Raw genomic sequence first — 13,079 nt, forward strand, 5'->3', positions numbered from 1 at the left:
GACGGGACTTTCCAGAAACTTTAGCGCCTCAGCTGTGGATCAGAGGAGCTGATCCTTCAAAATACATCTGGGTGAAAATGAAAACATCAATTGTACGGAGAAAAAAACAGGCAGTCATGTGAATATATTGAAAAAACAGCTAAATGTTTGATCTTTATATGGAAATATTTTTACATGTTTTACATTAAAAAATATTCCTGATATTTTCTTATATGTTTTAAAGTTTTTCTTGCAGTTTCTCAGCAATACCACAGGGGGGCGCTACAGACCTGCTTGTAACTAAATGCGTTCCGTAAAGAGGAGAATCAGAAATAATTTCTTAACCAAACATTTATCTCCGAGCTGTTCCTCAAATACACAAATTTGTGGTTTCATTTCGTTTTTTAAGAGAATAATGCGAATAAATCAAAAACTTTTTAAAATTATTTATGTTTGACTGTGTTCTAATATTGATTTAAAGAGAATGGATGTTTATTTATTTATTTTTATAAGCGTAAACTCATCCATCAGATGAGCAGAAGCATGAAGTTTTGTTAGTTTAATCTAAAAAAATCACTAAATGACTAAAGTTATGCAGTTTTTGTCCTGAAAAAACTTTATTTTTTAAATTAATATTAAATTTTCTTATAATAATCAACACAAGTTAAATAGATTCTGACATTTTAACCGGATAATGTTTTCAGGTGAAGTTTGGGAGCCGCGCGTAAAGCTCCCCCTCCCTGTCCTTTACGCACAGGCGCGCGGGGACTCACAGGTTTATTATAATGAGAAGCCTGGAGGAGGAGGAGGAGGGGAGGAGGTGGGGAGCAGAAGAGCTTTCTTTTCCCTCAGTGGAGTAACACTGCGCGCACGGAGCGGAGGAGCTGAGAGCGTCCGGCCAAGGTGAGAGCGGGAGAGCGGCGCGCGCGCTGGAGCATGGCTCTTCTGCAACAAAGGGAAAGTCGCGGGCGGAAAGTTTGAAGACATTCGGAGCAACATGAGGAGCACGCGGCGAAAGGAGATGCGCCTCCTGGTCCTGTGGTGGTGTGAGCTGCTGTCGCTGGTCCGGGGCTTCAGCGTGCACATCAGTGAGGATGGACCCGCGGGGGCCGCGGTGGCCGGCGTGAAGCGGGGCTCCCCGTGCGCTTTGGATCAGGTTCTCGCGCCCAGGTTCGCGCAGCGCTTCCTGGACACGGACGCGGCGGCGGGCACCGTGTTCGTGTCCGGCTCCATAGAGTGCCCCTCGCTGCCGTCAAACCCCTTCACTTTGTACACTGTGGAAGACTGCCGGGACTCGAACCTCCGACACCTCCTCACCAGTCAGTATGACGTGTATGTCCACGGCAGGAACTGCTCCCACAGGCGCAGGAGGAAAGCGGAGTGGGACATGGAGGTGCTGAGTTTGTTCCGCGGCGCAGAGTGCCACCAGGCGCGCTCGGCTTTATTTCCAGTGGGGGGTCTGCTGCCAGCCCCCCTGCGCCGCTGCAAGGTCGCCAACAGCCGAGACTTTTACTTCTTGGAGGGGGGGTTGTTTGTGTCAGAGACTGTGTGCTGGAGGCAGGACAGCCTCCTGGAGCTGGACGTCCTCTGTGAGGTTCTTAGAGGAAACGAGCTGGAAGTTCTCACCATCCACTGGAGAGTGGGACGCAGTTCCTTTAACCAGGACCACCTGCAGAAGCTCCTGGAGAAGTCAAGTCGGTCTGGGTCCGGTCTGTTGAGCAGGAGAAGGAGAAGCATCAACAGAAGCCCCCAGTTCCAACCTCCCATGTACCAAGTGTCTGTGGCGGAGAACCAACCTGCCGGGACGGCGGTGGTCCTGCTGAAGGCGGTGGACGTGGATGAGGGGGACGCCGGCCGGTTGGAGTATTTCATTGAGGCTCTCTTTGACAGTCGCTCCAACAACCTGTTCGCTGTGGACCGGGTCAGCGGTGCTGTCACGACGGTAGAGGTCCTGGACCGAGAAACCAAGGACACCCACGTGTTTCGTGTGACGGCAGTTGACCACGGCTCGCCCCGCCGCACAGCCATGGCGACCCTCACTGTCACAGTCAGCGACACCAACGACCACGACCCCGTGTTCGAGCAGCAGGACTACAAAGAGAGCATCAGGGAGAACTTAGAGATCGGCTATGAAGTTTTAACCGTCAGAGCCACTGATGGCGATGCTCCCGCCAACGGTAACATCCTGTATCACATTCTGAACAGTAACGGCTCTAATGATGTTTTTGAGATAGACTCCAGGTCTGGCGTCATCCGCACTAAAGGTCTGGTTGACAGAGAAGAGCTGGAAACCTTTTTCCTGCTTGTTGAGGCGAACGATCAGGGTCGTGATCCGGGGCCACGGAGTGCCACGGCTACGGTTCACATCGTAGTGGAGGACGACAACGACAACGCCCCCCAGTTCAGCGAGAAGCGTTATGTGGTCCAAGTCCCAGAGGATAAGACCCCAAACACCGAGATCCTGCAGGTCACGGCGACTGACAAGGACCGGGGGAGCAACGCGGTTGTTCATTTCAGCATCATGAGTGGAAACACTCGTGGACAGTTTTACATCGACGCCCAGACGGGTAAAATGGATCTGGTGAGCCACTTGGATTACGAAGCCAATAAGGAATATACCCTCAGGATCAGAGCTCAGGACGGAGGGCGCCCTCCTCTGTCCAACATCAGCGGCCTGGTCACGGTTCAGGTGCTGGACGTCAACGACAACGCCCCCATTTTTGTCAGCACTCCATTCCAGGCCACGGTTCTGGAGAACGTGCCTCTGGGTTATTCCATCATTCACATCCAAGCTGTGGATGCAGACTCCGGAGAAAACTCCAGGCTGGAGTATCAGCTGACAGAAACCACGCCGCACTTCCCCTTTAGCATCAACAACAGCACCGGGTGGATCGTCGTGGCGGCGGGGCTGGACAGAGAGAGTGTCGATTTTTACAATTTTGGCGTGGAGGCTCGCGATCACGGCTACCCTGTCATGTCTTCGTCCGCCAGCATCAGCATGACCATCCTAGACGTCAACGACAACAACCCAGAGTTCACTCAGAAGGCGTATTACATGAGACTGAATGAGGACGCGGCCGTAGGGACCAGCGTGGTGACGGTGTCCGCCGTAGACCAGGACATCAACAGCGTGGTGACTTACCAGATATCTAGCGGGAACACCCGTAACCGCTTCTCCATCACCAGCCAGAGTGGCGGCGGGCTCATTACGCTGGCCCTTCCGTTAGACTACAAGCTGGAGCGGCAGTACGTGCTGACTGTCACGGCGAGTGACGGCACGCTCTTTGACACCGCTCAGGTGTTCGTCAACGTCACAGACGCCAACACTCACCGGCCCGTGTTCCAGAGCTCGCATTACACCGTCAACATCAACGAGGACCGACCTCTGGGCACCACCGTGGTAGTGATAAGCGCCACGGACGAAGACATAGGAGAGAATGCTCGCATCACGTACTTCATGGACGACAACATCCCTCAGTTTGACATCGACTCCGACACGGGCGCCGTCACCACACAGATGGAGCTGGACTACGAGGACCAGCTCTCGTACACGTTGGCCATCACCGCTCGGGATAACGGCATCCCACAGAAGTCCGACACGACCTACTTAGAGATACTAGTCAACGACGTCAACGACAACTCCCCGCGCTTCCTCAGAGACCACTACGTGGGCTCGGTCATGGAGGACGTGCCGGTGTTCACCAGCGTGGTGCAAGTGTCCGCCATTGACAGAGACTCCGGCCTCAACGGGCGTGTTTTCTACACGTTCCAGGGCGGGGAGGACGGTGACGGGGACTTCATCATCGAGTCCACCTCGGGGATTGTACGGACTCTGCGCAGACTGGACCGAGAAAATGTGCCGGTCTACAACCTCCAGGCGTTCGCTGTAGACAAAGGAGTTCCTGCGTTAAAAACTCCAGTGAACATCCATGTAACAATCCTAGACGTGAATGACAACCCCCCCGTGTTTGAGAAGGATGAGTTCGACATCCTGGTGGAGGAAAACAGCCCCATAGGCCTGGTGGTCGGGCACATCTCGGCCACCGACCCGGACGAAGGCAGCAACGCACAGATCATGTACCAGATCGTGGAGGGAAACATCCCCGAGGTCTTCATGCTGGACATCTTCTCTGGAGAGCTGACCGCTCTGATAGACCTGGACTATGAATCCAAGTCTGAGTACGTCATTGTGGTTCAGGCCACTTCCGCCCCGCTGGTCAGTCGCGCCACCGTGCACATCAAACTCGTGGACAAGAACGACAACCTTCCCATGCTCAAAAACTTCCAGATCATCTTCAACAATTACGTCACCGACAAATCCAGCAGTTTTCCCAGCGGAGTGATCGGACGCATCCCCGCCCACGACCCCGACGTGTCCGACCAGCTCCACTACAGCTTCGACGTGGGAAACGAGCTGAACCTGGTCCTGCTGAACCAAAGCACGGGGGAGATCCAGCTGAGCCAGGCCCTGAACAACAACCGGCCCCTGGAGGCCTCCATGAGGATCTCTGTGTCAGGTGAGACGCCCAGATAATTGCAGACTCCACCCAGTGAGGGAAGCAGAGCAGTAACCGGACACCGGGGTTAGGGAGGGAACTCTATCTGTGACATGTCCTCTATCAGTCCCAACAACAGGAGGGAAGAAATGACATGAATTAATACAACTTTAAAGTTATTATTCGATGAGATTCTTATTTAGTTCTTTAGTCTCGCTACAGATGACTCAGTTTGATTGTTTTGTCAGTTTCAAATGTATCAAAAAATATACTGCTTATTATCTTGAGGTGACCCTAAAGGAGAGGTCTGTAACCTGCGGCTCCAGAGGCTCTTTTATCTCTCCATAGTTGGTCCTTGATCAAACATAAAATAAGTCATGGAGACTTCTGACCCAGCATGTCGACCGTCGGAGTGAGGAGCTCCCTCTAACCAAAACTACCTTAAGATAACAAATAAATAAAGTCTGCGAACTATGACTACCAAACCCAAACTAAAATAACAAAAGCCAGCAGTGTAAGACTGCTGAGGACAAAGAGGGGGAAGTATGGAGCTATTTTGGGGCCATGAATTTTTCAAACCCAAATAAAACATTTAAAAAATGTGTAAAATGTTAAATGTTTAAAAAATTTGCTATTCTAAAATAGACTTAAATATTTTCAGCTTTACATTTTCAGTTTTTTTTAGGTTTCAAAACTCAAAATTTAATTTTCAAAACTTTTTTTTTTTTAATGTTTTTTCACTAGCTATTCGGCCACAGGATGTAACTGGAACTCCGGTTGTGTTTTAGCCGTTTTGTGCATCATAAGGATGTTTTGGATGCCTGGATGTGACATGATAAGATGGCGCTTTGAACGGGCTAGAACGGCGTTTTGGATGCGCGGTTTATATGTGATAAAACTCAAGTTTTTACACCGTCTTGGGGCAACTTCAGACTATGATAGTACAGACTAAACAACCGTTTTCTGACCGTAATTACCACAGTTCTCAGAGTCAGTGAATGCACCAGGACTGAAGTTACCACCCTCATCGGTTTTGATTGGTCCTTCATATTGGCCCCGCCCTAACGCTCCAGAATGGGGCCAAAAGCTTTGAAACAGAAATTGTCAGATTTGAAAACGAAAAAATAAAGATTTGAAACTGAAAAAAAGTTTTGAAATTTAAGTTTTTGTTTTAGATACCTAAAAAAGCTGAAAATAATTAAATTTAGCAAAAAGGTTTTTGACATTTTATTTTCTTTTTTGGCCAAACACCAATATTTTTTGTTTTATTTGGGTTTCAGATATTTATGGCCCCAAAATAGCTCCACAGAAAAAGAACAATACAAACAGATGAATTGAATAGAAATTTTTCAAAGTAAGGATTACTTAATTAGTATTTATTAAATTAGATGAGTTAAATGTATAAATTGATCTCTGAGGTTCACATAGATGATAAACTCTGTAGGTTTTTACATCCTGTTGACCTGAAGACATCTTGTTATCTCAACTCTACCTCCAGAATGAGGTCTTAGCAATGTAAAACTTTGGTAAAAACTTTGATCTTTTATGAGTTAAAAGCACAGATTATCTTATGCTGCTCAACATTGGTTACTAACTGTCCAGAGCTGCACTGAGATGATCCTGTTTGGCACAAAGCGGCTTTTATTTTGAAAATAAGTTATTTGATTTTCTGTCAAACGGAAAAATAATCATAAAAATAATAATAAGTCACATTTTGAGAGATTCTAGTTTTTAAAAAAAATATTTTTGCTTTTGTTCGTGCCAAAAAATAGACATAATTCATATTATTTTTAAAAAAGAAGATCATGGATGCAAATCCACATTTTTTAAAGGCTAAAGTCAGACCATACGGCTCCTTCTAGGTTTGGATCAGTAGAATTTAGGCCCAAACGGCTCTTTTACTGTTAAAGGTCGCGACCCCGGCCCTGTAGGGAGAAGCATGGTTGGTTGTGTGTTTGTGTGTGATCCGTCTCGCTGCTGTAAATCTGCCGTTCCTCTGACCTTGTCTGTTTCTAAGACTTCTTTGGGAATTGCAGAGAGATTGGAAATCCAGAGGAAAGGTGGAATTGGACAGGGAGAAGCTGGATTAAGTCTCCTCTAAAACAGCAAAGAGTCTTTCTGAAAGCAAAGATTTAGTGCCTGACAGCCTTAACCGCTGGATGGATGATGAGTTGACACTGACTCAGAGCTCGTGTTAGCGTGGGCACTCGCCAGCATGGAGCGGAGCTCAGTCCCCCAGAGAACAATAGCGAGTTGTTGATTGAGAAGCAGCCACTGGAGCTCATGCGAGGCTGGGGCTGGGGGCAACAGCTGTGACTCCACCGAGAACCAATTAGAGGCCGTGTCTCCCCGACTCATCCAGCACCTGCTGGGGTTTAGGAGTCGGGACCCCTGCAGGAGATGGGCGGAGGACAGCAGGCCGGGGGCTGTTCCAGCACTGTAAGTCATGGAAACGAGATGGAAAAATCGGTTTTGAAAGAGAAACCAAGTCATAAAAGTTTTAGAAAGTGATGTGGAACCGGGTTCTGTCGACTCGTAGAAAGGTTGGACTTGAAAAATGAGAGTATGTGCAAACAAATCAACGTTTTTACAACATTTGATTGATAAAAATCTGGACTTTTTAAAAAAAAACTTTATTTATATAACACTTTACAACTCCTTTCAGTGAAACCAAAGTGCCTCACAAGTTTAGAAAATAGACAAATTAAGAGCAAAATGTAAAAAAGCAAATTAAATCACAAAAGCAGCTTGAAGTAAAATCCATAAAAGATAAATAAGAACACAATACAGCAAATAAATTAAAATTCCTCCGACTACTGAGCATTAAAAGCTCAGTAATCTATATAAATAAAGATACAGACTTTAAAAAGTTGTGTTTCAAACATTTTTCCCTAATTTACTCATAGATTCTAGAAATATATATATATTTAATCCATCAACTTTTCTTTTGAAAACATCTTTTTCCATCATATCTACTCGTAAAACAGTAAAAAGGTTGTTTTTTTTCCTCTCTAAAATGCTGACCATATGGGGTTCCGGCGGCGTGCTGACGACACGATTTCACAGATGAACATAATCAAGCTGTTAGGCCGGAGCTGCTGGAGGAAAATGATCCTCGTCTATAGATCTCCCTGACCCCAATCAGAGGTTCTTCTCTCCAGAGACTTGTCTTTATCTTCCTGTTTGAGCCGAGACACGAGAACTCTGTTATGACCGAGAAGTGAAGGTCTGAGACTAAAGTCTGGTGTTCCACTTTATATTTTTAGCAGTGTAAATGTTTGTTTATTTGAGTTTAATTCACTTTTTGAAAATTATACGTCATATAGAGCTAGTTTTAAGGAAAATAATGTCAATTCATAAGATTTAGAGATCAACTAAACCTTTTTAGGCGAGTTTTTGTAACTTTTTTAAGGAAAAAAAATGCTTTTGTGGTAGTTTTTACAGTAAAAATCACAATTTTATCAATGGAAGCTCTGACTTTGTTCAGTTTAAATTACAAGCTCAATAAATCTTGAGTTGAACCAGAAACTTTAAAAATATTGTATTGAATCAGTTCAGAAATTAGTAACGAATTACAGTAATTTGTACAGCAAATTAAAAAATCTGATTGAAATGTGATTTCAGCTTTTCAGCTTGTGTCAACAAAACTGCTGTTATTAAAAAAAATAATTTTACATAAAGCTGGTTTTAGAAATATGTAATAATAATAAATTAGATGTAATAATATAATAAAAAAATATTTTTTAGGGGGGAAAAGCAGCTTTTATGTTGGTTTTAATGTAAAATTCCTCATTTTATCATTGAAATTTCAGATGTTGCTCAGTTGAAAACTCCAGTTAGAAGTAAAAATCTGTTTGAACAGCTGATTTAATCTCATTTTCAACCTGTAGCTTAAAAAATATGAAATCATTTCAGGGATAAGTGTTACCAAACAACAGTAATATGTAAATCACAAATCCCACTTGAAATATGACATTATATATTTTTTTTATTTATGTCTGTTTTTGTTTTTAACTGTAAAACACTTCAAGCTGCGCAAGTATTTAATATTTATGATTTAATGGTGATTTGTTAGATCCAAAGATCAATTCAACCTTACGGCAAGTTTTTTTTTTAAATTTCTTTAAAAAAATAGTTTTTATGATGGTTTTAAATGTAAAAATTCACAATTTTATCAAAGAAAGTGCTGAATTGTTTTGGTTTAAATTATGAAAACAGTTTTTTCAGGCAGTTTTGAACCAGAAACTTCAGGAATTAGTTTTATGAAGCAAAAATGGAAAATCTCTACTTTAAAGATAAATTTAACCTATACATTTGTCTGTAATTCTATTATGTACTTTAAACTTTTTATATCTTTTATCTGGATTTTTTAAAACCCAAATTGCAGTTTCAGTTCAAACCATGAAGGTGATTTTAAGATAATAAAAATAGTGAGAATCAGTTTTAAATCTAAGTATACTTAGTAGACTAAAATAAACTTTATTGATCCGACTAAAGGGAAATTACCTTGTTGCCACAGTTCTATTAACACAACGGGATGAGTAAGAAATAACAGTAAAATTACACTTAAATAATGAACAACAACAATAATGAGGCGTTTACTGCAGGAGAGTTCTTTACTAAAGACTAGATCACAGGTCTGAAACCTGCAGCTCCAGAGCCACATTTGGTCCTTTGACCCCTTCATTGAGACTTTCTGATCAAATAAATAAGTAGTAAAGTGAAAAAAGTAAACTCAAATTGACTTCTATCCATTCACAAACAGTTGAAGAACTGCTTCACTCTTCGATTCTCGTGACATTACCCAGAACGTTCAACAATCCATTAAGTGGTTTATAGTTTAACATTTGTGATCACCATGTACCACAAAGATATCAATCTTTGGTCAGTAAGGACAACCAGCATTTATATTCAAGGGTTATTGGGTAGATTTTCTATTGTTAGAAAAAACGGAAGTAGGTGCTCCCTTATAGTTCAAAATAAACTAAAAAAGCTCTGATTTGATTTTAGCTCATAAGATTTATGAATTTCTGTCAGAGATGGACCACAGGCTGAATAAATATCTATGTTTTACTCACTGCTGACAGTATATGATCCTATATTTGCTGCATTGAGATGATTCCATAGGACAAAGGAAGTCTTTTATTTTGAAAGGAAGTCATGGAAACCCTTATCAAAATGTATTTCATATTTTGAAAAAAGGTTATATTATATTCCATTCATCCATCTTCTTGTTTGCTTCTTCCCTTTCGGAGTCGCGGGGGTGCCGGAGCCTATCCCGGCTACTGATGGGCGAAGGTGGGGTACACCCTGGACAGGTCAATAGGTCTGTCGCAGGGCGTTATATTATATTGATTTTTTAAAGTCTGTCCTTAAAAAAAAACAACAGTTCATTTATATGTATCATACAAGTAACAATAACATAAATACAAATCAGTGTCTTAATCAGCTAAAGAAGGAGTGTCAAACTCAATCGCACAAGAAGCCAAAATCCAAATCACACTTTAGGTTGTGGGATAAACAGGATAAACATTTACTTATCACTCTAAAACAACATTTTTAAAACTTTAAAACTATAACTTTTTAACATTATTATGAATTAGATTTAAAGCATTACCTGCAATAATGCTAATGTGAATGCTGTAAGCTGAATTTGGCCGCTGAAGATGCTGAAATTGATAGTCAGCTAGAATATTAGCTAAATGCCAAATTACCCTAAAAAAATTAAAAAAAAAAGAACATAGGTTAGCCAAAACAGTTAGCATGTGGCTGAAAAAATATCTAAACTTCAAAATAGCCTAAGAAACAGAAAAGTCTAAAATAGCAAAAACAGCTAGCCTGTAAAGATCAGCTAAACTCCAAAACAGCCTAAAAAAACAAAACAAAAAAAATCCTAAATTAGCCGAAACAGCTAGGATGTTGTGGAAATATTAGCTAAACTCCAAAATAGCCTAAAAGAAATTGTAGTAAATGCCAAAATAGTCCAGCTGGAAGAATGTCATTTTTAAAGTCTTTAAACCCTTAACTTTTTAACATAATTATGAACTAGATATATAGCATTACCTGCGATAATGCTAGTGTGAATGCTGTAAGATGAATTTGCCCGCTAAAGATGCTGTAATTGAGAGCTAATATCACAGAAGCTAATAGCTGAAAACACTGAAGCTGATAGTCAGCTAAATTATTAGCTAAATGCCAAATTAGCCTTAAAAAACAAACAAAAAACGTAGGTTAGCCAAAACAGTTAGCATGTAGCTTAAAATAATAGTTACATTTCAAAATATCTTAAAAAAATGAAAATAGCCTAATTTGGAGAAAAACAGCTCGCATGTAAATATCAGCTTCACTTCAAAACAGGCTAAAAAAACTCAAAAAGAAAAGCCTAAATTAGCTAAGACAGCTAGCATGTAGCTCAAATAGCTGAAAGCTAGCAGAATGCTACTTTTTAAAACTTTAAAACTAAATTTTTAACATAATTAGGAATAATAAAAGGCAGGAATATTATTCCAGAATAAATCAATTTCAACCTTAAATAACTTTCAATATTTTACTCTCCACAAAAATATATTTTGTCAAAATTATACAAGTTAGAAATGAGAGCAAGATAACATCAATCCATTAAAATCAACCAAAATGGTTCTTTACATGTTGAGGGTCACAGACCTCAGGAGTAGATGCACAGCTGACATAAAAGTTATTTTAAAAGTTGCCAAAAGAAACACAAATACTGGAAGAAACGTTTTAAAAACAAGGATTCAATAATAAAGCTTCAACAAAAGCTCTGCGGCAGAACAAATAGATGGAGGGTAATTCTAAACCGTATTGTGGAAGTGGTCGTAAATACGTCAGACCCCGCCCCCTCACCCCCTCACCCCCTTCTCCGCAGCATTAAAATAACCTTCAGCGCAGAACTTCCTGGATTATCATCTATGTTTGCCGCCGACCCTCTGGGAGCACATAGGGCGCCGTAATCACTCAGAGCTGCACGGACGCACTTTACAATCGTCACACGGCGCCCGCAGGGATCGGCCGCCTGTTGTGTGTGTCAGTTTGCTCATGCATTAATGAGGAACAATGGCAGCCAGTTAGGTTTTAATAAACAATAAGACGGATTTCCTCATTAATATCTGTTGATTTTAGCTGTGATTCCGTTTTAAAGAAGTATTCCTCATGTCTGTGTCTGTGAAGGAAGTATGGCCACGTTGCAGCGGAGGAAGCAGGTATTCATTTGCAGGATTAGATGTTCTGCATCTCGATCCTGGGCTCTGGCGGGCTGCTGTTGACATATGCAGGAGCTCATCTACTGTTCCCAGACAAGCGTGAGCCTGCATAAGTAGATGTTTGCATTCAATGGAAGCCTTTTTTTGCTTTTCTTTTATCTCGAAGCCCTTTTATTGTTTCATTTTTGCAGAACCATTGAGAATTATGCTTTGGTATTTGACCTATTTGTTGTGTGGTTTGGTGTGAATGTGTCAGCTCACAGAGAAACCTCACAACCCTTCAGGACACGTTGTCCTTGTTCAATCAGACGTTCGAGCCCCAGTCATGCCCTCTATCAAAAAGAGCTGGTCCAGAATGTTCAGGAAAACACGCCTCTGTGACTAATGACTGCTGTTAGATTCAGCTCACATCACACTGCAGGGCGAGCGGCTTCTCAGGTGGTGGACAGCAGGTATTTTTGTCTTCAGTCAGGAAGTCTGAAGTGGCTGCAGATCCTCGAACTGCTCTGCTGTCTGTTCCCCCAGACAGACTCCAGTCAGAGCGTTTGATGTTTCCTCAGAACGTTTTCATGATGAACGTGTGCTGAAGCTCAGGCTGGTGAAGTTATAGATGCTCCTAGACCAGAGCGGCCACGATTAGTCGACTAATCGACGACTAATCGATTTTTAAAATAGTCGACGACTAATTTAATAGTCTATTAGTTGTTACTTTATCAAATCAAACTTTATTTGTATAGCACTTTTAAAAAAAATGAATTTCACTCAAAGTGCTTAACATAAAAAATATAACATTTTAAAAACAAAAGATATTACTTTATTTAGAGTGTAGTAAAGTTGAACAAAAGTTGTGAGCGTTCAGCACCAAAAAATGCACTTTTTTAATATTTGATTCAGTGAGACCAAAACTTTATCTTTGGTGAAACATAGTTCCTTGTTCCAGATGCCGACTTCACTTATTTGTGTGAATGTTTAGTGAGCATTCACACTAAAGTGATTCTCCTGCTCTGCGCGTTTTTTGGCAAGTAAAAACATTTCATCAATCTTGGAATCAAAACGTTCAGCTCGTTCAGGACATTACTGCTTGTATTTTTGGTATTCATAAACTTTATTGTCTTTGAAATATTGAGCAAAATATCTCCCATAGGAAATGAATGAGAAAGTCTTCAAATTTCTAAATTTTAAGTAGCTAAGCAACAAACCGTTAAATATATTCATGGACTATGTTTAAACATTTACAGTCATTTTCAAAAGATTTAGAGTTTAATTAATATTTTAGTAACATGCTAACATTTTTGGCTAATTGGTTGTTTAATGGGGGTTTTTAGGCTAATTTAGAGTTTGGCTTCTATTTTAGCAACATGCTAACGTTTTTGGCTAATTTGTT

The 13,079-nt window shown here is 41.6% G+C and overlaps 1 protein-coding gene across 1 annotated transcript in view; it reads left to right on the forward strand.

The window, feature by feature from the left end:
- Positions 1–797: 797 nt before the first annotated feature.
- The window catches only part of celsr2 (cadherin, EGF LAG seven-pass G-type receptor 2), a 102,932-nt gene continuing 90,650 nt past the window's right edge, over positions 798–13,079 (forward strand). Inside the window, exon 1 of the mRNA XM_024269065.2 lies at positions 798–4,496. Coding sequence (XP_024124833.1) covers positions 977–4,496 — 3,520 coding nt within the window. The 5' untranslated portion in view covers positions 798–976. The remainder of the gene's footprint in view (positions 4,497–13,079) is intronic.

This window comes from Oryzias melastigma, linkage group LG5 (genome assembly GCF_002922805.2).
Source record: "Oryzias melastigma strain HK-1 linkage group LG5, ASM292280v2, whole genome shotgun sequence".
Lineage (NCBI taxonomy): Eukaryota > Metazoa > Chordata > Actinopteri > Beloniformes > Adrianichthyidae > Oryzias > Oryzias melastigma.